The sequence below is a fragment of the Nannobrachium achirus genome (assembly GCF_963921795.1).
Source record: "Nannobrachium achirus genome assembly, chromosome: 24".
Taxonomy (NCBI): domain Eukaryota; kingdom Metazoa; phylum Chordata; class Actinopteri; order Myctophiformes; family Myctophidae; genus Nannobrachium; species Nannobrachium achirus.
The window spans coordinates 16,500,217-16,525,568 of record NC_137831.1 but is presented as its reverse complement, the minus strand read 5'-3'; the positions used below and the strand labels follow the sequence as shown (position 1 = coordinate 16,525,568).

Here is a 25,352-nt window from a genome sequence, read left to right as displayed (position 1 = left end):
GGGCTTAATATTGATGACATCAGCTAGGGAACTCCATATATTGGCATAAAAGGGATTCTGTTATTGTGCCATCACAGTGAAGCCAGAGCGTGATGTCAGAGCGGCAAACCCATTCTGTTAAGAGTGGTTCCCCAGTTTGATGTCAGAGCGACAAACCCATAGACCTGTGATGTCACAGTGATGTGTCAGGGACCTGTGATGTCACCGTGATGTGTACAGTGTCAAGCGTGACCTACAGAGATACGCGAACAAGATGTGCCAGTTTTCATAGTTAACTGCGACCTACAGTCGCAATCATAGCTTAGTCTTTATTTAGTCTCTCAGTGAAAAAAGGTATAGTCGACGAACATCGTCATAGTTTTAGTCAACGAAATGAACACTGGTGAGGGAGTGCCTTCCTTGAATCGCTGAACTATGTCATGCAGTATAACTCATACAGTATCCGTCTTTCCAACAACAACAAAGCAACAAAAAGCCGCCCAATACTTCACCCTTCGTCCTACTTGGAACGCGGCCATGTTGCGTAACAACTCGTGAAGCATGTTGTTGTTGTTTATTGCCTGTCTCAGTGAAGCAGGAATATTAATACACAGTCACAAGGCAACAGACACCCTCATCCATGAATGAAGAGGTCTTATGTTGGCTAACAACATGCTCGGTGCCTCATTGTTGCACGCCACATCTCATTACCACAAGGGCCCGCGTCTCCATTCAACAGCCTGTGTGTGCCTTATTCTTTTCTGCGGTGGAAAATAACTACATTTACTCAAGTGCTGCACTTGAATACAGCTGTGAGGGTACTTTTACTCTACTTGAATGTTTCATCACCACTACATCTCAGAGGCAAACAGTTTTGCACCATTATTATTATTCTGAAAAATAGTAATGTTGCAGATTTTGTATGATGAAGGCAAATCCCAAATGCTGTAGTGTAGAGTGGCATTACATTTGGTTTGACGCTCACAACGCCTCGCAACGCATGTAGATCTATTTTCACACTTTCTGCCTCTAATATTTGACAATTTGACCAATGTTTGACCAGAGGTACTAAAAAGGTCTTTGAAGTCCTTAAATTGTCATTTTAGAAATGTGCAGATACCCTGTACACACTTATACTGTATGTTGGTCTGTTTACTGTTGAGCGAGAAAGCAATGTTAACATTTAGCTAAACATCTGGGGACCACCCAAAATAATTTGGGGGCCCCTCTGGGGGTCACGACCCACAGGTTGAGAACCACTGGTGTAGAATATGTTTTTTGTTTTAGTCATACTAACTCATACCCTGCCATTTGCAAATACCTTCGTACTCTCATTATGCCTCTCTCCATAGACTTCCATGTAATTCATAGTGCACTGATAATGTCATGTCCATGCCTAGATCATGCACCACGTGTGTGTACATTGCTCACAGCAAAAACGGGAAAATCTCGGGACTATCGGGCCTGGCGGGGAGAGAGATTTGCATATTCTCTGGACTATCGGGCCTAGCAGGGAATGAGCTAAACAAATTTATAGAATGAATACATAAGTTATTAAAAGAAATACAAGCTCACAAAATTTAGAAGTATTTTACTTTGACTTTAGGTACGTATTGATGCCAATACTTTAGTACAGGGGTCTTCAACGTTTTCAGGCCGGGGACCCCCAAACTGATGGGGAGATGGAGCAGGGCCCCCCTACCACCTCGTAGGGTGGGGGGGTCGGGGCTACGACATATTTTTTTTATTTTAAACAAGTACAAGTTACAGCGAGCAGGGTGGGCATACCACTACCATTTCTACTACTTATTAACTGAGAACAAATGTCAATAATATCAACAATCTGTCAATTGCATAGTAATCATGTATTCAAGCTATTCAAAATGGATAGAATCATGATTTATTTATTTAACATAAATGTGGAAAATGGCAAAAAAGAAAAAAAAAACGCGGACCCCCTAGGGGTCGCGGACCCCCTGTTGAAGACCCCTGCTTTAGTATGTTTACTCAAGTACAGTTTGGAATAAAACCTTTTTTAATTGTAATAGAGTATTTGTACATTGTGGTATGCTACTTTCACTTAAAAAGAGTACTGCTTGCACCACAGCTTCTTTTGTGATGCGTTGCTCACAGATACACGTGCCCTCTCAGGGATTCACGTGCCCCCTCTCCTTCACACTCAAGTACCCCCTCCTCCACCCCCTCCACCTGTCTGTTTGCGCAGTGTATTTTCCAAACACACACACACACACACACACACACACACACAGACACTCATTAGCATGCTCCATTCAAGTGCAAACAAGCACACGCTCTTAACACACATGCAGTGTATGCCCACGCGTGACATGTAAGCATGGATTGAGTCACAGTGGCAATCGATGTGTTTACCCTCTTAAGTGTGTTATCTGTGATTTCCCGAACAAACAAATCGTCACTGTCGGGCGGAAACCTTGTATCTCCAAGTTTCACATATGTACGTTTTTCCTTGCACACGCGCGTGCAAGACACCAGTCATGTTGCCATACCTTAGCAACAGGCATGATACATTTATTTTAACCCATTTAGTGCTCCAGACATGAAAGGGTTAAAAATCCAGGCTGCCGGCTGCCTGCTCCGTCCACGGCCAGTCTCTTATTTTGAAGGCCGGAAGTAGATCGCGCTCTCAATTCCTTACTTGACGATGTTTCCTTACTTGACGGAAGTGTTGTCGTCCAAAGCGTAAACAGTAATGGCGGATCGATGCCTTTCAGCTTGTACTATTTTAGTGAGAATCCAATGCCATCCTTGGCATCAAAAGTGTTTTTTGGACAAAATGGACATCAAAGATGAGAAAGACCGTTGGCTTCCATGTTAAGGGATCACTATTGTGTGCACGTGGGTGCGCGATGATGATGAATCGGCGAGTCCACCCGTGCCAGCACTTTCCAACGGACCGTACGTAGCCCTCGCGCGTATACTCGGGATCGGCACTCTAAATACTCGAGTATATTTCGCGAGTATACTCGGGATCGGCTACAAATGAGTTAAGAAGTACATTTTATTCCCCCCCCCCCCCCCCCCCCCCCGTTTCTACAGTTTCTTGGGCTGGATATGGCAGCCTGGAACGGTTGTTCAAGTGCAGCTAAACTTGGCATGTTAGTAAACGTGCCACAATTAACTCTTATACTGCTTTGAACGTTCCTGTTCGCCCCAATTCTTGAGGTCGAGTAGGGCCAATACGGCCGTTCGTTCGTTTGATGTTTTTTATGGATTATGATAAAAGACGTCCTTGCGCAACTTTTGAATGCATAATTGGTCGTGGTGTCGTTTTGAGGACAGCCGGAAACCGTTCATAAAAAAAAAAAAAACAGACTGTCCTGGCTCCGCCTGCCCAGAGCGACTCTGCGCCTGCCTAGCTGCCAGGGCGTCAATTGGGTATGGCAGGGGTATGCAGCTGCCATACCTTGACAGGGGGAAATAATAAAAATGTACTTTTCATCGTGCCTGTTGCTAAGGTATGGCAACATGACTGGTGTCTTCACCAGACACCAGTCATGTTGCCATACCTTAGCTTGTTCTGAACTGACGCCACTGCTAGCTGCTAGCAGCCTCGAGGGACTATATTGTTTTATGCATCGGGCTGTTAGTAGAGAAAGAGAGAGAGAAACGTTGGTAAAAGCGATCATTTTGTCGGAAATCAGTTGTTTTATAGTATTAGTAGTATAGTAATTGTAGTAGGTAGTAGTATTTAGCAGTACTAGAATATTGAGATGTATTAGGCCAACTCAGCCTCAACTTGCTGGTATCATTCCGCCGAAGTGCGACCCTCCCCCCCTGGCCGGAGCAGCAGCCAGCAGCAGAGCAGATCCACGGATAGAAACAAACTTTGTTATAATTAGGATTACAAACCTACCCGCGTTGGTGACTCAGGACCAGGCAGCGCCCACGAATGGTGGTGGTGGTCGTGATGATGATCATGATGATGATGATGATGAAGAAGAAGAGAAAAAGATCACTGTAGCCGTTGGTATTGAAGATAAAAAGATTGAAGATGGTGCCAGTCGCGAAGAACCGGGGTCCAGAAGTGGATCAAGAGCCTCGTGATATTGTGGAAACCGATCCCGACGGAGCTCGACCCCCGTGTAGGATGGATCCCCCCGCCCGGGGGCTCACATCGCCGCAGCAGCAGAGACCCATGTACCGCCGCCACCGCCGCGAAGAGACAGACGAACTGGGCGATTTGGCCAATGAAGAATGGCTTCCGCGTAGAGACCCCTCGGAGAACAGAGGCCACGATTCTACTGTCCAAAGTAAGACTTCCAATCCAGTGCATGTATGTATTGTATAGTTGTATACTGTATATAGTTGTATACTGTGTGATAACAGAGCATCCGTGTGGAACTGGAAGCCTGGGATGGGGGGATGGTCAGTGATCAGTGAGATAGGGTAACGGTTTTCCATTGCGACGTGTTGCCACTCCGACATTGGGATCCGGTCTAGAGCCCGCCTACTGCATCCGGCTATTTACACGTACACATACATGCAAGAAATGTTTCCGTATCCGGACCGGATCAGTAACTTGATCCAAGCAGTTAGGATCCACGTGCTTGGTTTGTTTTTGTCGCTACTCAGGACACACGTGGAGTTCCTATCACGCGCGTGCACGTACCGCGTGTAGTGTACGTGCACTGCACAGCCTACTAGGATTATTTGATGGGTTTGGCTGTTTTTTTTGTCTTTTTGTTTTGGTCTGTCTTTGTCTTTTTGTCTGTTTTTTCTTGTGTTTCCTATGTAAAAGGGGAAACTGACTTTTTGACCTGTGTTGTACTTTGCTACTTACCCCCAATAAAAACTATATTAAAATAGGATTATTTGATGGGAATTTAGGATTTATTGGCTTAGTTTGTGTGTGCGTGCGTACGATGCGTGTGTGTGTGTGTGAGAGAGAGGGAGAGGTTTCTTTTTATCGTCATCATCATCATCATCATCAGTAGCTGATGATGTAGCTTTTCAGTTCAATTCAAAGGAGCTTTATTGGCATGAGAAAACATACGTTTACATTGCCAAAGCAAGTGTTACAAATAACTAGACCAGGTCAACCTGGTTGTGCCAGACCCCCTGTCTGTCATCATCATTTATGACATCATACCTTTTGTAGGCATGTCATCATCATGTCATCATCATATATACCCTTTATATAGAAAACCCGGACAGACAGACCGACATTTGCTTATGTAGGCCTACCCATTTCATGGGTCTGGCAAAAACTGTTGAAAATGGGGAACATATATACAGTTGGAGGGAGTACAGCTTTGTGTAAACAGAGCTATGTTGCATTGTGACATTTGCCAGACCCATGAAATGGGTAGGCCTACATAAGCAAATGTCTGTCCGGGTTTTCTATATAAAGGGTATATATGATGATGACATGATGATGACATGTCTATAAAAGGTATGATGTCATAAATGATGATGACAGACAGGGTCTGGCACAACCAGGTTGACCTGGTCTAGTTTATATAGGTATACAGGGTATAAAGGGAATTTCACTGTGACAGTAAATGCATGGTAACTATTTACTATAACTGCATTTTATGTTATATATGAACTTATTGTAAGTCATTTGCTAAATGTCAAAATTGTAAATTGATTTGTTTAGATATAAACTATTTGATATTTTCCTGGCTATGATTTTAGATGATGAGTCGACGATGATGATGAGCCTACTTCTTCATTTCCACATCGTGGAAAAACAAACTTTTTTCTGTAAATCAGACTTAGCACCATGCACATGCTCACATAGACATCAAAGGGGGCTTGAGCCCCTGCCCTTTTATCCATCTGTAAAAAGTGCCCTCTCCAGACCATGAATGCTGTTTTTACATAATTACTATATATATATATATATATATATATTTGTGTGGTAAGCAGGAAGTGCATAGAATGTTAGAGAGGCAGGGGTTGACATTTCTAAAACGGCCTTTTGATGAAAATAGTAGGCCCCCAACCTCCACGCATTCTGCTGTGACGCGTTGTGAGCTTGAAGGTGTACTATTTTTCATGTATTTTATAGTAATTATGTATTTGTATAATTTACAGATCGACCATGGGCTCGTGTACGAGTTCAGCAGACCCGGTGGAGCCCTTCCGGAGGAGCCTGGCTGGAGTGAAACAGAATGGAGCCCCAGGCCCTGTGCAGGCTGAATGACACGCACGCACGCACGCACGCACGCACGCACGCACGCACACACACATATACACTCTGTACTGTAGACATGTAGTGTCACAGTGAGATAAAGAGAACCCTGAAAGCTGAAGCAGGATTCAGGCTGAAGCTCATGTCACTGTGTCAATGTTCTGCACTGCTCTTACTACTGCTCTTACTTCTCTTACACACTAAAAGTGTGTAAAAAGACACTTTTTCTTGTTTTTATTTTTTTGAATTTGTTTGTAAACAACCACTGATCATAGGTGTGATGTTACTGAAGCCAACAATAAAAGGCTAAAGAGAGATTTCTGCCTGAAAATGTATTCTTCACAAAAATGCATTTTTCTCAGCTTTATGTTCTCAAAGAGCTGTTTTTAGGCCACATTCTGCAGCTTCTAGCTAATGAACAGAACAAGATAAAAACTCGAAATCTTTTTCTGTTGCAAAGTAGACATTCTATTCTTCGTTGCCATATAATTGTTGTCTTTATAGTCGAAACCAAATTTCTCCAGTAGGCCTTCAAAGATGAGCGACAATTCTCAATTTAGCTGGCAGTGGATTGAGCTTTTTGTTCAATTCTGTGGCAGTAAAAGAGTTAACAATAATGCATTGTACCTGTGAGGCTGACCTACGGAACCTGGGAATATACCATTCTGTCAAGATGGGGAGAATACAAGTGTGGAGAATATAATTGTAATACCTTGTTAAAGTGACCATTTTGTTAAATGTTGCATTTGTAGTTATTTTACTGTAATTCAACAACATAATAAGCAGCACAGATAGACACAGAGACATTCATGGATTCATATTTAAAAGTAACTTTTATTGTCCCCCCTGGACCCAGGGTATGGCAGCTGCATACCCCTGCCATACCCAATTGACACCCCTGGGTTACTATAATCTTCCAATCAAATCAAATCACGTTTATGTATAGAGCACAATTAAAAACAACTTTCATTGTACCATAGTGCTATACAGACATTTCAACATCACATGTAATACAACAATAGTAAAGGAAACATCTTGATTCATAATAATCAAAACAATTACAACATAACAAACTAAAACAACAGGATAACAACAAAAAAAAATGATGAAACGTGTCAGGGGGATTCAAATGCTTGTGAGTAAAACAGGGTTTTGAGCCTGGATTTAAAAGAATGGAGGGGGCAGATCTAACATAAAATGAAATACAGTAGCATGGTTACTATAATAGCGACATTAAGCAGACCGTTTCTACTACCGCAACGTGAGGCGGGACTACGGCTGCTATGACGTAATCGCCGTAGCGGTCAAAATGGTTAAGCAAAGCCTCGGCGGCGACGGGTTCTCCCACCCTTTTCACTGAACGCTTTGGTTCGCATGGTGACGCATACACGCGGCAGACGGAGTAGGCGCTATACGTGGGAAGGGACCTTCTGGCGTTGTAGAGACGGCTGCGGTTTATCTATCGAGCGTGGATCATTTCCGGTTACCGTTGTCATCTGCCGTTGCCGTTGCGTTGCTTAAACTGGCTAATCTTGGCAGATGCAGTGGGATTGCTCATTACTTGGCTGTCTGTCCGGCGGCAGCTTTGTGGCTCAGCACATGCCCTGCTCAAGGGCATGTGCCCTCTCACACATTTCACTCTGTTCCGTTGGGTTTTCCAAGGCCAGTCTGAGTTGAAAAACCTGAACCGATGACCTCATATAGTCACAAGCGGTAGTGTAAACTAACTGACTACTTTTACTTAAGTACATTTTTGTGTTATTTGTATTTCCAATTTCCAATACTTTTACTTCCACTATACGTCTCGGATCCAGATATTGTACTTTGCTCCGTTACAATTATTTGAAAACATTAGTTACAAGTTACTTTGTAGATTTTGATTCTTATTACAAAACCACTTCAGCCCTATATTCGGACATTTGTCGATCTGATGCAACGCATTGTGAGCGTGTAGATCGGCTGTTTTCAATACTTTTGTACTTCTATTCAAGTAAACTTTGAATTCCGGACTTTTACTTGTAATATAGTGTTTCTACATTGCAGTATTGGTACTTTTACTTAAAATAAAAGTAAAAAAGTAAAATATGTGAGTACATGTTCCACCACTGGTCACAAGCCTTCCTCTTCCGAAACCTGCAGGCTCTTTGTATTTAAGAAATAACATGAAAACGCGCACGCACGGACACACACACACGCACGCACGCACGCGCGCGCGCGCGCACACACACACACACACACACACACACACACACACACACACACACACACACACACACACACACACACACACAGGCTGACGTGGTTGATTTTTATCTAATGCATTGTGATCACGTACAGGGTCTTGTTTGGATTGCCTCGTATCAATGGTAAAAGACCTCCACCAAAAACACGCAGGAAAATAAGTCCCTCGTCGAAGGGAATTCCCTCTTTCTCACTGGCGCTCTGTACAATGCATGGTTCTGCCGACTTGAAAGAGAGATAAGGATCGGCGATTGTACGAACATGAGTGCTGCGTAAACAGGCGAGGGAGGCTGGGTATCCTGGAGTCACCGCCGCGCACCCATGATTAGGGGTTGGGATCCAGAATCCGGAGGAATCGGAGGAACCCGGATCCGATGTTGTGGAGCAAGGGTCCATTTGGTTCCATTCGTACACTCTCAGAGTTATATAAAACACTTGCTAGTGGAATCTTAATATGCCATAGTGTTGTGGTAAATGAGTGTCGTACATATTCTGAAGAGAACCTGGAGCCTGACATTCAGTAATAAATGGTAAATGGTGCATTTATGTAGCGCTTTACATAGATTGTGCATTACATTCACCCATTCACACACACATTCATACACCAATGGCAGAGGAAACCATGCAAGGCACCAACCTGCTCACCGGGAGCAACTAGGGGTTCAGAGTCTTGTTCAAGGACACTTCGACATTAACTCAGGGGGAGCCCGGGTTCGAACTGGGAACCCTTCGTGCTCTAATGACGGTTTCTCTACCCCTGAGCTATGCCACCCCAGTGATATGGTCTTATTATCAAAATAAGGGTATATGCACATTTCTAAAGTGACAATTAAGAACTTTTTAATACTTCTAAAATGACAAATTAAACATTGGCCAAATTGTTAAATATTAGAGGCAGAAATTGTGAAAATAGCCAATCTACATGCTCACATGTAGATCTGCGCTATTTTCACAATAGACTCTTAGTGCTCATCAGGTTTCTCTACCCCTAAGCTGTGCCACCATAGTAATGTGGTCTTATTATTAAAATAAGTCTATTATAATGTTATGTTATCTAAAAACAAAATCTAGAATTTGTTTAGCCAAGTCTTGCCACAGACACATGTGTCTCCGTGTGCAGACATATTGATGACCCCTGCTCCCTTTCTCTTGTATTAAGTCAGGAACACTCACGTCAAAGTAGATTTAACCATTTATTGCAACAAATGGAATACAGTTAAACTTGGCGTTAAAGGACTCCGCGTTCATACAGTAGATTGGATTGGATTATGACAGTGTGATGTAACGATCAGCAGGACTGAAAGGTTGAGAACCACTGAAGTAACGCTATGTTTCATTTATTCTCTCTCTCTCTCTCTCTCTCTCTCTATCTCTCTCTCTCTCTCTCAGCTGCGTGAGGAGTTTGACCGTGGGGTGGACGTGCAGCTGGACGAGGAGCACAGCGTGCACGACGTGGCCGCCCTGCTGAAGGAGTTCCTCAGAGACATGCCCGACCCGCTGCTCACCAAGGAGCTGTACACGCCGCTCATCAACACCATGCGTGAGCGCTGGCGCTTTTTAGCTCTTTTTAGCTTGTTGTTTAGAGCAGTGGTTCTCAACCTTTTCAGGCAGCGATCCCAAAATAATCACATTTTAACTGGGGACCCCCCACTCTGACGAGCATCAAGAGTTGAGGCATTGGACGAAAGGTGACTTGATGAGGGCCGAAATGGTATAACCAGCCGCGGATCGGATGGCATGCACACTCGCGCTCTGTTTTTTTGTTTTTGTTTTTTTCCTGTTGTCTCAGTCACTGCTATAGCTAGCAATATAGCAGTATATCATTTTCCAAATCGTGTTCATTATTAAGTAAAATAGCTACTTTCATTATTGGTGTTACAGTTGCAGCCTACAAGAAATTTGGTACGAGAAATGCTATTTGTTTAACTGTTCTGCTGCTGTTGACGATCCTCACCGTCATTCAAATCGGTGACTACATGACGCCATTGACAGCGCTCACTGTCAATCTTACTGTATTTACAGTAAATGTATTAATACTTACTTAAAGTCGCTCCGGTCGCGGCCGCATCGGTAATGTCCACGATTTGTTTAAAACGCACGTTGGGCGTGCACGCGAAGTGAAGCTCCTCCATGTTAAGTCAATGGAGAGGCCCATAAAGAGACTTCATTTACTCCAAAAGAGACATTTTGAGCCATTTTGAGCCAGATCTAATGTAAACAAGGCAGGGCGCAGACATGTTTCTCTTCTGGGCTCACACTGTCATGTGACTAGATGACGTAATCGTTGCCGTCAAGTGATAATCCAAAAAAACAAAAACAACCCCCTTCCAGCCCTTCAAAATAATAGCGGCGGCCGACGGAGGAAACAACGCGGCACCAAGGCAACAAGCAACCTTCAGATTAAGAGGCACTAGTTGTGTTAAGTGCCAATTAGAATAAATCATTTGATAATAGAATAATTTATTTTATTTTATTTTATTTTGAGTAATGAACAATAATGGAATATTCAGAAAATATCAGTGAATGATAAAACTTAATATTATTATTTTTCAAAGTTTTGAAAAATAAGTTATTTTCTTAAAGTGATCCCTGACTAATACGACAAATATGTCTTAATACATTATAATTGTCCTCTATAACTACAATGTAAAATTAAAAACACCTTAAATATTTCATTTCTTCTAGAAATAGCTAATCTTTCACTCAGTAGGGGAAATGCCTGTCGCAAGTTGATGATGTCATAAATGTCATGTGTCATTTTTATGGCATGCATGTGCAAAAAAACAAAACACAAACACATTTGAAATATTGATTTGATGCTCATATTAACCATAGGAAGTATTAAGTTTGTTTTTATTTTCACATGCATGCCATAAATTCCATAGGGATAGATCACACTTGACATTTATGACATCATCAACTTGCGACGGGCATTTCCCCTATTGAGTGAAAGATTAGCTATTTCTAGAAGAAATACAATAATTGAGGTGTTTTTAATTATACATTGTAGTTATAGAGGACAATTATAATGTATTAAGGCATATTTGTCGTATTAGTCAGGGATCACTTTAACATTAATTTTCATGCCTAATATGTGTAATCTTTGAGTAGAGTTCGGATATTGCAGGTATGTTCAGGTATATTCATAACCAGACCCACCCTCCCCCCATTCCTAGCAATGCTGTCATCTTCAGAGAGAGAGATTGCTGATCACTTAACATTCCAATCAATCAACTCAATTGCCAGCACCTGGTGGCTGATTGAGGGGAGAGAAAGCTAGACTGCAGAGAGCATTAGTTGGTTACTTCCAGGCGCGTCACGTCCATTCATTGTGAATACGACGGGACACCCCCACTTTCATAAAACCGTGATCTCATCCCCCCCACCTTTTTGGCCGGCCGGGGTGCTTTTTTTTATTTTTTCCCTCCCCTGCGCTGCAAACGCGTAGTAGGGGCTATGGCTACTTATATTTCCAGGACAATTTCAAAATAAACATGTTGAATGATCGATTGTATATGAAAAAAATAAAATAAAGACTCTTGTTTTGAAATACGCTTCTGTACAGAGAGGAAATGGCTTTCATAGGAAGTCCCTTTACCTCTCTGTCTTCCGTGCGTATTATGGACTCATGGTGAAATGAACAACACACTACAGGCATAAAGGAATAACATCAAGACAATACCATGTAGGCTATAAAGGCATTAAACATCGTCCTCTGCTCCTCTCATCCTAACTCAAGACTTGGTGAGTCGTGACTCGTGGCTATATATTAGAGTTAGAGTAATGATGATGGAATGGATGCTAATGCTATGCTGCCTGCTGGCTAATGTACACTGTTGCAGTGTTGTGGGCTAGTGGCTACGTGAACCAGAACCACTGTTTCCTAACACTGGGGTCTGGATCGAGGCGTGCAAGTTGCTGTAGTAGTAGACAGTGGTGTAAAATTATGTGGATTAACTGAAAAGCTTTTGGAACTGAATGATTATATGATACTGGTGTTGTCTGTCTGTTGGAGTGTTGGTACCAAGAAGTCCATCTACTATAACTATATAGACTATCTTGCTGGCTGGTGCTTGTGGAGAGAGGCAAAGGGAAAGTGTAGTGTGCCGTTCCCGATTGTTTAGCAAAAAAATAAACCGCGGAAACCTTTATTGTTTATGTCGGACTTCTGCGTTGTTTGCGGCGTGAGTTTCGGTGCTATAATCAAATGGTTTGCGGATTCGGAATCACAAGAATCTTAGCTTTAAAATGGTATACAGCTTGCAAAGAAATAAAACGCGGAAACCCGAATAAAACGCGATCAAATCCGCGAAAAACCGCCATTTCGTACATGACCCCCCCCCATGTCAACCCCCCCACTCTCTAAGAGGCTCTGACGCCTCTGGTTACTTCTTTTAAAAAATCATAACTCTTGACAGGAATGGGCTAGAGACTTACTTTTTTTTCTAAATGCTCAGAAATGTATGCTCTACAAGCCTGGGGCCGGATTGAATCATCCGGCCCGCGGGCCGTATGTTTGACATCCCTGGTGTATAGTAAGTGAATGAGACCCAGAATTACCCTAGCTGTAAAAGATTCTCCTAGGGATGTTGAATTTCAATCTTTGTTAGATATGTTACTAGACACCTTTACGAACACATTGGTGAAGAAATTGTTTGGTAAGGAATTCTGCTAATTTTCCCTGACTACTTGACGTGGAGAGGGTTGAAAACCACAGCGTTTCTCTGTTGTGTTGACAGTGCTGGACCCGGAGGAGCAGCAGACGGTCACCCAGCTGCTGATCTACCTGCTCCCAGCATGCAACAGCGACACGCTCCACCGCCTGCTGGAGTTCCTGTCCACCGTGGCCGACCACGCCCACGACCGCCACCCCAAGGACGGCCAGGAGGTGAGCAGATAGGATTAAACCGTACTTCTTCTGTACTTAAATTAGCCGACCGGAATTTTCCGTACTAGGTCATTAAAAACAAAATAAATGATAATGATAAAAAAAAAAAAAACGATCGGGAGCCCTTCTCCATCTCTTCTTCGACTGATCCAAAAGGATCATTCTCTCAACCCTCTGAACCGGAAGTGCTTCTGGTAGCTTTCAGCCAGCATAGCCACAGTCCCGTTCACTTTCATTGTAGGATGAGGCGTTAGCATAGCATCTGTCCGTGATGTTTTTGATCAGAAAAAAGTTGACATGGGCGCTTCATACGGAGTGGATTACATTTGCTTGCCTCGATGTGCACGGATCGTGCACGCGAAGCGCACGGGGGGGAAGACGACTCGGCCAAAATCCCCACTATATGCCAATGCAGATCGAGACACTTCGCTGGTGAGTAAACAAAATCCGATTGAAAGAAGAAGAAAAAAAGAACGGTGCCATCCAAGAAGGACGGGGGGGGCGCGCTGATTGTCTTGTAAGATGAACGCTGTCTCAGATCATAATACAATAATAGACATTTTCGGCTAGTCCACAGACAAGCCATTCTGGCCAGGCTGGGAAAGTGTTAATATTCTATGGTACTGTGCAAAATTGACAATACCACAACGGTGGCTTGATGGCGATGTACCTTCTGTATCAAACTGGCTCCAAAATGTTCTGCAACCCACTAGAACGCCTCACACATGTTCTACAGGGAGACTTGAGTGGGTTCTTCATAGTTTGGGGCCCAGTTATGGAATATTTGGGGGATGAATATTCTGAGATAATATGGAGGGCTTTCGCAAATTAGAGAACCAAGAAAGGGGGGGTCCAGGGACGTACTGGGCCCCTGATTCAGCCCGGGAAAAGGAGTTGGACAGGCCCTCAATGCACGCGGGCATCGGCCACGCACCGGATTTTTTTTGCGTTCCGGATGCGCCGCGAGGCCCCAAATACTAACCGATGAACGGTTACTGTGATTTTGTCTCATTGTTTTTCTGGTATAAAGACAGTCTAATGATGTTGTATGTAGACCATCCAGGAGTAGTCAAAGAAGCTAGTGAGTAGTGGGCCAGTATTCAGATGATATACAAGCCAGAGGGGCCAATGTGATGGCTCTGTGTGCTGCTGCTACTCAGCGCTATAGAGAGAGATCTCTCTCTATAGCTGCTGCTACTCAAAGATTGGCCATTTCAGATCATGAGAGACAAGACAGTGGGCCAATGAGTTATATTTACTTTGTGGGCTGGCCATTTTTTTTTAATGGCCGGCCTGGACCGGCCTTTCGGGAGTTGTCCCGCTTTTCCCAATGGCCAGCACGTCCCTGGGGGGGACGAATACACTAACCCATTACCTGAAGATTTTATTTTTGGAAGGCAATGAGTGTAAAAAGAAGATGATGTATGTATGTTTAAATGTATGTGAGTCCAAATGTGAAAGTCAATTGTTGATTGTTGTATGTGAGTCATGTGAGCCCTTGTATCAGTTTATGAAAAAATAAATAAAAAGATTGAAAGGAAGGAGGTGAGCAGCGAGCGCCAGGCGCGTGCACACATAGATATCAAAGGGGGCTTGAGCCCCTGCCCTTTTACCCGTCTGTAAAAAGTGCCCTCTCTCCAGACCATGAATGCAGTTTTTGGTGAAAGAAATGCAAATGCTCTCTTTCGATGCAAGGATTCACTGATGAATCCTTGCATCTTCATGCGACGATTCAACTTTTCTGCAAGCGCGACGAAATAAAAGGTTATGCTTCAATGCATGCATGCTAGAGATGCGCGGATAGCGGTTTTAGCCGCGGTGGACCGCGGTGATCCGCGGTGCAGTCGGATTTGGATCAATCAAATATAATTATTAATTAATTTCGGATATCCGCGGATGAAATAATGCAGGAAATAAATTATGGCCTAATATATCTATCAATACAAAGCTAAATCTAGGTATGCTTGTGTCTGTGTTAGTGTGTGTTATTTTGTATAATTTGTAAAGTAACCATCATTTTTCATGAGGCAATGTCCACGATAAAACTAAACAGCTGTGTCCACTTAAAGGCAACGGCATCACGGCATGCATCGTCGCACTCATTACCTCTGGTCGCGCTGCGCTAAAAAGTGAATCTCTCTCAGCTCCATAGTCCATATTGTAAAGTACTGTACAGTAGGTAAGTTAAACTTCCCACTAAGTTGTGTTTGTTCCTCTCTCTTTCGCTCTCTCCCTCGCTCTCTCTCTCTCGTGTGTCTGACTCTGTCTGCCTGCATGTCTGTCTGCATCGACGCAGCACCGACTCAAAAAAAAAAGAAAGAAAAAAGACGAACGGAGACATTCCGTAGGCTAGATCAATGCATTTCAGTGATCGCACAACTAAGAAAACTAACAGGGAATAGCCTACCAGAAAATAATATTAGCCTAATAATAAGGGTAATAATAATAATAATACTTTTGAAGTTGCGGATGAGGATGGATGCGGATTTATAAATTGGATGATATAATTAATGCGGTTGGATAATGGGCGGATAATTAATTTGCGCGGATGGATTCGGATGACTTCAAAAGCCTATCCGCGCATCACTAATGCGTGCCATACATATACCTCAAGGCAAGCCACCTGACAGGCTGTTTTGAAAACACTGGCGTACAATCGTGAATTTGCCTCTGTCTGCCACTGTCTGAGCTGGGTCTGGGACTGGTATGGGAACGTAAAGACAGTCGGAATGGTTCGGAAACTGACTAAATTGTCACGGGGCAACTCAGGTTTGGTTTTGTAATTTGATTATTTTTTTCGGAACGGTTCGGAATCCGAACAAATTTGACACGTCCATTTCGATTTTGGTTCTTTTTTTTACGTTTTAAATACTTTCACTTTGTACAGCGCTGAGCTTGTAGATCTGCTATTTTAGAAAATTCTTTGAAAGTGTGCGCAAATCTTTGAATATGTTTTGTTCTGTTGTTTGTTTTTTTGTCTTTTGTGAAAACCTTTTACTAAAATCTTTGCTTCTGGAGGTCCCTGGCATAAAAACTTTTTCAGATGGGGGTCTGTGGCCAAATACATACATTTGGGGGTCCTTGGCATGAAAAATGCCAGGGACTCTATGCCAATTAATCTCTATGCCAATGATTTGAGAAGCATTGGCATAGAGAGCCTCGTGCGATTCCAAGCCAGAAAAGGGCCTAACAGGATTACAAGGTTGATATGCGGGAGTTCTCAAAGAGATGGCCTGCTGCAACCTGTGCTCATTAAAAACATCACACAGTTTGACTCTCATCTGAGATTGTGGGATGATGAGGGGTGACATTGAGATAATGATTTACCGTAAGCACTCCATAGTTATGCAAGGATTTCTGCTACGATCTGACGCAGTAGGAAATGTAATGTGATGAATTTGGGATTCTGAATGATAGCAAGGCACTTATTTCAGCGGCGATGCCATTCATGCCAGTCAGAGCTAAAGCCAAAAGTATGTGCTTTTGTTTCCAGGAACGTGGTTCTCTAAGTCAGAGGTCTTCAACAGGGGGTCCCCAGAGTCACTACAGGGGGGGTCCTCCGAATCGTTGTTTGATGGAAACTTTTTTTCTCCTTTTTTATATTAAAGGAGTAGTTCACCCCCAAAATGACTTACTCATGCCATGGAGAGTAGAGTTCAATACTATTTTTTGGTTTTTGTCACATTCCTAAGACAAAAATTTGATTTGAGTAAATTTACCCCCATTGATTCCGGATGGGGACCCGTTTCGAAACGGGTCCCCATCCGGAACAAATGGGGGTAAATTTATGGTTATCACATTTTTGTCTTGTCTTGTCTTTTTTGACAAAAAACTAAAAATATTATTGAACTCTAGTCTCCATGGCGTGACTAATCAATAGAAAAAAAGTAATTTCGGGGGTGATCTACTCCTTTAACCACTTGAGCCCTAATTTCCATATTCTAAGAACTTTAGCCAAAAATAGCAGATCTACAAGTTCACAACGCCTTCGGCAAAGAGGTTTTGTTTAGAGGGGAAAAAAGAGCACATTAAGTACAGAGTGAAAGGTCAAGTTTATTAAGTATTGACGGTTCAAGTGGTTAAATATCTGAAAACACGCGCACCCCTGCACGCACGAACGCACACATGCACACAGCAGTGTGTCTAAGCTATTGTATCATTTTGCTCAACTAGTGCTAAAAGGGGTGGTTGTGATGAGGGATTAGCTGGGAGCTTACGGGGATCGGGGCCTGGCTCCACCGCGGTTGTTATGAAATGTCTAATCGCACTGATCCAGGATCTGTCTGACATCATCACATCCACGTAGGACTCACTTTGAATCAGCGTTTTGAGGAGAATACTGCGTAATGAACTCTTGAAATGTACAGTACAGTACAGTGCAGTGCAGTAAGCTGAGATTTCACCATTATGAAGATTAAGCATTTATAAGCCCCCCTATGTGCTAGTGCCTCATCGTATGATGAATACTGAAAATAGCTCATCTATATTAAGCTCACACCGGGATGGGTCGAGCCACCACCGCATTTTCTTTTACTTAAGTAAAAGTATCAGTAAAGCTTGAGTAAATGTAGTTACTTTACACCACTGCAAATGGGCGACGGCTTGGGAGGGTGTTTGGATTGTTTGACAGGGATGGGGTACCCATCGGGTCACTTGTTGACTGGGGGGACGTGACGGGTATGGGGGTACCCCTAGTTTGACCCCTCACATGCTACTTTTTTTTTGTTATCAATTATTTTTATTTTCCATAACATGAAATTAGAGACATACATATGAATAGAACAAGAAAAAGTAAAACATTGATCAAAAGAAAAATGCAATTAACAGACAAACAACACAAACAATAGCAAAACAAGAAAAGGAAAAGAAAACCCACCCACCCCCTTTCCCCGGACCAACACGGAATGTACAATAGTGCATGCCTGTGCTAGGCTGTTACCACTATATAGTGATTTCTTGAATCATAGCCTTAAGCTTATCTGCAATGTCCGACCACATATTAATGTTTTCTTCTTTTGCTCCGTGTAACCTTGCTATCGACTGCTCTAAATATACTATATCTAGAAAGGTCAAGGCCCACTGGCGAAACGTTAACGTATGAGGAGGTTTCCACCGCGTAGCTACCATCTTCTTCGCCGCCGTTAATCCAGCAAAGAAGATGCGCTTGCGTATATTGTTTAGTTGCAACTGTGAGACGTCATTTAATAAAAATAAAGAAGGAGAAGATATGATATTAATACTAAAAATAGTTGAAAGTTTGGAGGCAACCATATTCCAGAATGACGACACATTTGGGCATTCCCAAACCATGTGAAGGAAGGTACCAATACTATTTGAGGCGCAGAGAGTGCAGTTGGGATTATTCAAAATCCTCATAGCACATAGTCTGCGGGGAGTTAAATAAGTCCGATGAACAAAATTTAAATGAATTTGTTGATGGTCTGGATTTCTAGAAGATAGCCTAATGTTAGACCATACTGTGTCCCAACAAAAGTCAGGGTCCAAATTTGGTACATCATTCCTCCAAACAGTATCAACAGATAGGGGCCCATAACTACAGTCTAATAAAAAACCATAGAGGGTGGAAACCAAACCTCTTGTTCTGTTACCATCACAGATAAACTCATGGAAGGGGTGCAATCTAAGGGGAGCTTGCCATGGGACCCCGTAGGTCCTCATGGACGTTCTCAGTTGGAAGTAGAAAAAAAGGGTATTTCCAGGCAGATTGAAGATGTCACACAAATCTCGAAAAGGTCGTAAACCATTTCTATCAAATAAGTCCCCTAATGTACGAATCCCCTTAGCCCTCCACCTTGGAAAGCGAATGGGGCGATCCTCGATTAAAAGTCTTTGATTATTGAACACTGGGGAAAATAAGTTCCATTTACAATCAATCTTACACATCTTTTCAGCTGCCCTCCATACTGCCACTAAATGAGAAATGATAGGTCCAAAGCGAACTTTGCATTGATGTGTAGTTATGTTTGAATAGATAAGATCTCTCAATTCAACAGGCTGCACTAAACTCTCCTCAAGCTCTCTCCAAGAAACCTTATTTGCTGGGTTAAACCAATTTAAAAGGGGGCGGAGCGTGAAGGCCCAATAATAAAATTTAAAGTTGGGCAATGAAAGGCCGCCATCATCTCTAGCACGTTGTAATAGAGAAAGTTTAAGACGAGGGCGTTTCCCTTTCCACACAAACTTAGATATCGAAGAGTGAAGCTTATTCCAGTATTGCGGCGGTGGTGGCAAAGGGAGCATAGAGCTTACAAAGTTAACCCTAGGAAGAACATTCATCTTTATGATTGAAACTCGAGCTTGGAGAGAGTTGGGCAAAGATGACCATCTATCTAAATCAAGACAAATCTTATTTAGAGTGTCACCATAGTTGTTCTTAACAATAGCCTGAAGAGAGGGGAAAATATCTATGCCAAGATATTTGAATTGGCTTACTACTGGGATTATGGGCGGCAGGATAGCAGATCTCATCTGATCATTTAGAGGTAGAAGGGCTGACTTCGTCCAATTAATTTTGTAGCCGGAAATGGAACTGAACTGATCAAAAATTTGAAGGACGTGAGTAATTGACTGTGGTGCATTCTCAATGAACAGTAGAATATCATCAGCATATAGGGAAATGCGATGCTGTGTGTTGTTAATCGAAACAGGAGTAATATCTGCAGACTGACGCACTGTCTGAGCCAAGGGTTCGAGTGAAAGTGCGAAAAGGAGAGGACTAAGGGGACAACCCTGCCTTGAAGATCTGCCAATCGTGAATAGCGGCGAACAGATCTTACCGGTTAGGACCATCGCTGACGGATTAGAATAAAGTACTTTAACAAAATGTATGAATGAAGCACCAAATCCCATTTTATCTAGTACAGCCCACAGGTAAGACCATTCCAGACGATCAAATGCTTTCAACGCATCGAGCGACAACACTGCGGCGGGGGTCCTCAGCTCCTTAGCCCTATCGATGATATGCAATAGTCGTCTAGCATTATCAGAGGCTAGTCTAGTTCCTATGAAACCTGTCTGATCACAGTGTACTAAGGTGGTCATAAAACCCTGCAAGCGACGCGCAAGCACCTTAGCAAAAACTTTTAGATCAGAATTCAAAAGTGAAAGCGGTCTATAGCTTGCGCAATCTGTGGGATCCTTGTTCTTCTTCAACAATAATGATATAATAGCTACATTCACATCCCTGGAGAAAGAGCCACTTTCAATTGCATATCGAAACATGTCTAGCATCAGCTGACCTAGATCTTCCCAAAAGATGGCATAAAGTTCAGGGGGTATCCCATCCAAACCAGGCGACTTGCCCCTACGCATTGCGAGCACAGCTTCCTGTAATTCCGCCAGATGGAGCGGTCTATCTAAGGCTTCCGCATCCGCCTCGCTAAGGGTTGGTAACTGTATGTTGGATAAAAAATCATTGCATACTGCATCATCGTGAATGACCTCGGAGGTGTAGAGCTCATCATAAAAAGCACGAAACGTGGCATTGACCTCTTTGGGTTCTGTAACCATGGCTCCCGTTGTTGATTTGACACTAACAATATCAGCAAAATGCTCATTGGATCTAAGACGTAAAGCCAGTAAGTGACTGGGTCTTGCACTATTAAAATAGTAGTTTTGCCTTGTGCGTTTCATTTGAAATTCTGAGCGGCGCTTGAGAATGGAGTTAATTTCTTTCTTAACTAGCTCTCTCTGGGTTGCTGTACTAACATCAAAGTTATTTTGGAGAGAATTATCCAAAGTAGAAAACCGAGATTCCAATTCCACCAGTTTGGCTGACCTTAATTTTCTCTGAGTGGACGCATAGAGGGTTGTATTACTCCTGATAAAGCCTTTAATTGCATCCCAAAGAATTCTGGGATCCTCAACTGAGCCTGTATTGATATTTATAAATTCGCGCAAACCAGTTTGAAACTGAGCTACAAATGCCGCATCGCGCAGCAGTGTGGTGTTAAACCGCCATCTAGGAGCTCTATCTATAACCTGTTTCAGTGAAGCAACACACAGCACCGCCTTGTGATCCGAGAGTGACATTGGGAGCAACTCTACCTTGGCAATTTTATGAAACAAGCTAACAGGGGCAAAAACGTAATCGATCCTAGAGAATGAAGCATGCCTACCCGACAGAAAAGAAAAATCTCTAACCGTTGGGTTCATTAAACGCCAGATGTCGAGTAAGCCAGTTGAGTTTGCCCAAGCACGTAGTTCTGCAGACGCTAGTGCTTGTTCTCTGCTTTCTACCCCAGTGGATCTATCTAGGTTATGTTGCCATGTTGCATTGAAGTCAGCACCAACAATGATTTTGAAATCCGTCAGTTCCAATAAGGTTTTAGTTAGTAATTTGTAAAACTCTTTGTCTAAAACATTTGGAGCATACACAGAGACTAGTGCTAGCATTTTACCCTCCAAGCGGATTTTAGCAACAGCTATCCTCCCGTCACTGTCAGACCAATCACCCAAAAAATCCAACCTAAGGTTACGTCTAGCCAATATGGCTACTCCCTTGGTTTTGGAAGAAGCAGCTGAAAAGGCTAAAACACGATAATGTTTATTAGCCAATCGGTTGGAATGCTCTTTTAAAAGATGAGACTCCTGTATAAATGCAAAGTCAATTGATTTAGATCGCAAAACCCCCAAAATGCTGGTTCGCTTATGCGGTATATTCGCTCCCCTTACATTGAAACTTAGAAATTTATATTCTGTCATAATTGTGGTTCAAACCATACGCACAGCAAGCACAGTAGAACATTTTAGAATTTCCTAGTTGGTCCCTCACAACAAACCTTCCCCACAGAAAAACAAAACAACCCCAAAAGGAACAGAAAGGAAAAAGCCCCTCACATGCTACTTAAAACAGATGTATTTTTGTATCATTTTCCTGTGTAGTAAAGTCAATGAGACCCCGGCTTTGATTGGCTCCCACAAAGTTTCCCAAGGGCTCGGCTAACTTTCCCTAACTACTTACGTAGAAGACACTTGAGACCGTTTTGGGTTAAAGGACAACTCCTCCCTAAAACACTTCTAGGCTAATTTTCCTACTTATATTGATCCCACAAGACTGTCCATGGGGTCTATTAGGCACAAATGCCCCTGTTGTCCAGTTTCCCCAGCAGAACCCAGCAGCTGTCATAGCATAGAGTGGAGCCTATAAGCCTATCGCTTTTACACTATTTGTTGTGTTCAAAAGTGATTTTATTTTTCATGAATGTGTTACTAGTTGTCATTACAAACACATCCATGCCTTGGTTGTCCAACACAAGCCACCACAATCTCATAAATAATGTTTTGGGGTGAGCATTCGGCACAGGTGCCAATCAAAGTGACTGTACTGGCCAATCACAGGACATCTTTTCTGGGACTTGGCAAAACACATAAGAGAATAACATCTGTTTAGCAGAGTGTGAGGGCTTGTGTGGGACAACGAGGACATGGATGTGTTTGTAATGAGAACTAGTAACACATTCATGAAAAATAAATACACTTTTGACCGCAACAAATAGTGTAAAAGCGATAGGCTTATAAGCTCCACTCTATGCGAAACTGGACAACAGGGGCATTTCTGCCTAATAGACCCCATGGACAGTCTTTTTGGATCAATATAAGTAGGACAATGAGCCAAGAAGTGTTTTAGGGAGGAGTTGTCCTTTAATGTGTATTAAAAAAAATAAAAATCAAAGACTAGAAAATGTACTCAAATAGACCAGACTGAAAGTGGTTAAGCATGTTATTTAGTTTTACAACTAATACGATAAGATAAAGCCACAAAAGAAGGCGTCATGCAAGCAAACACGAGTACTGCGGTGGGAGAATGTGATGCCGTGGTGTGTGCTGGCTGTGTAAATAAGGGCAGTTTGTGGTTGGTCACCATATTGTGTGTGACCAACATTTCTGCATGGCTAAGCTGGAACGCGGTGTTCTGCCCCGTTCCGTTCCCACCCACTCCTCTGCTCCGCCTCCAGCGCTTTTCCTACTTTAACTACGTGTGTGTTTTGTGTGAGTGTGTATGTATGCTTGCGCGCGCGTGTGTGTGCAGGGGTGTCGCACCAAATTCTGGGCCCTGGGTACGAGGATTCACTGCGTTATTTTGTGCTTTAACTATTGAAAAATAGCAGATATACAAGCTCACAGCGTGGCACCGAGTGCCGCGCTGCAAGCTTGTAGATCTGCTATTTTTGAAAAATCATGAAAATCTGTGCAAGTCTTTGAAGTTTTTTTTGAAAAACCTATGTTTCTATGTCAGCGGTGCTCAAACATTTTTCATGTGAAGGACCCCCAAAATGATAGGTATTTGGCCATGGACCCCCATCTCAAAATATTTCGTTCCAGGGACCCCCAGAAGCAAAAATTGAGTTAAAAATGTTCGCTTAAAAATACATTTATTCAAAACATTTGCACACATTTTCACAAATAGCAGATCTATATCTGCAATTTTTTTAATGGCTAAAGTATAAAATAATTAAGGCACCCCCTAAAACTATAACTCAGTCCCACTTTTCTCCCCCTTGTGACGCCGCTGTGTGTGTGTGTGTGTGTGTGTGTGTGTGTGTGTGTGTGTGTGTGTGTGTGTGTGTGTGTGTGTGTGTGTGTGTGTGTGTGCGTGCGCGTGCGTGTGCGTGTGCGGCGAGCGCGCACAACGGCATGCGATTGTGTGAATGGGCATATGACTGAGAGTGCATTTGCCAGTAGTGGAAAGTAACTAAATAGATTTACTCAAGTGCTGTACTTAAGAAAATCGTTGATGTATTTATAATTTACTTGAGTATTTCCAATTTCCAATACTTTTAGTTCTACTCCATTATACACCTCAGAGGCAAATATTGTACTTTTACTCCACTACATTTGTTTGGCCTACATTATATCCACCTGTTTTTCCGCGGGAATTTACTGCAGAATTCTGTGTGGGACACATCCGGAGAACAGCTGACATACAAGCTCACGTCGCGTTGCAGTTGCAACGATTGTGAGCTTGTAGATCACACTCCGGAAAGTGCCGCACACCTTCTGCGCAACGCACAATGGGACGTTGGAAACTGGTGGATACATTTCGACCATTTGAAAATAGACGATCTACAACAGGGTTCCCCGATTAGTTTTCCCCAAGGGCCGAATTATGTCTAGGGTACCAAGCCGAGGGCCACAACATTGCAGGGGGCGACGGTGGCGTTCCCGCTACTCCAGTGACAGTTCAGATATCGTCGTTGTCGGGTGAAAATCTTGTATGTCCAAAACCGTTGGTTTTGCATTTATCATTTTAAAAACGATTTAAACTAGTGAAAACAGCCGATCTAGAGAGAGAGGGCGAGATCATTTAGCGACCTACAACTGGGTTGCAACCTGGTCGGTAGTTTTCACCGACTGGGTCGCTAAATCTACCGACTGGGTCGCTAAATCTACCGACTGGGTTGCTAAATCTACCGACTGGGTCGCTAAATCTACCGACTGGGTCGCTAAATCTACCGACTGGGTCGCTAAATCTACCGACTGGGTCGCTTAATTTACCGACTGGGTCGCTAAATCTACCGACTGGGTCGCTAAATTTACCGACTGGGTCGCTAAATCTACCGAACGGGCCGCTAAATCACTGACCTGGCCCGGTCGGTGATTTTGCACAACGCCTCGCGAGGCGCTGTGTGCTTGTAGATCTGCTGTTTTCACTACTTTTGTGCGACGGCCTCGTATGATGAAGCAGGGCTTTATTTTGTGAAAGAACATACACATTTTGAGATAAATTTGGATGTTTGAACCCGTGAGGGTTCATTTGTTTCCGTTTGTACACTGTCAGAGTTAAGGGGAGACCTTGAAATTTGAAAGTTTGATAAACACTGGTCTAGAACCTGTACATATGTTATTATTGTGAAAAATATCCCCCATATGTAAATTAGAGCATGATTTATGAGTTATGAAAAAAACATAACATTTTCCTCTGATTAGGACTCCTACAACACCATCTGATTTTTTTAAAGTTTTTTATTTCAAGTATTTCTATTTTGGGGTCTTAGAGGGTTTTAAGTAAGAAAACGGCCTTCCACCACTGTGCATGCGCGCTCA

The 25,352-nt window shown here is 42.9% G+C and overlaps 1 protein-coding gene across 1 annotated transcript in view; it reads left to right on the top strand.

The window, feature by feature from the left end:
* Positions 1-25,352, top strand: part of LOC308280099 (rho GTPase-activating protein 6-like) — a gene marked incomplete at both ends in the record, with an annotated part of 289,879 nt that overhangs the window by 235,826 nt on the left and 28,701 nt on the right. Inside the window, 2 exons of the mRNA XM_080720362.1 lie at positions 9,788-9,938; positions 13,138-13,286. Coding sequence (XP_080576488.1) covers positions 9,788-9,938; positions 13,138-13,286 — 300 coding nt within the window. The remainder of the gene's footprint in view (positions 1-9,787; positions 9,939-13,137; positions 13,287-25,352) is intronic.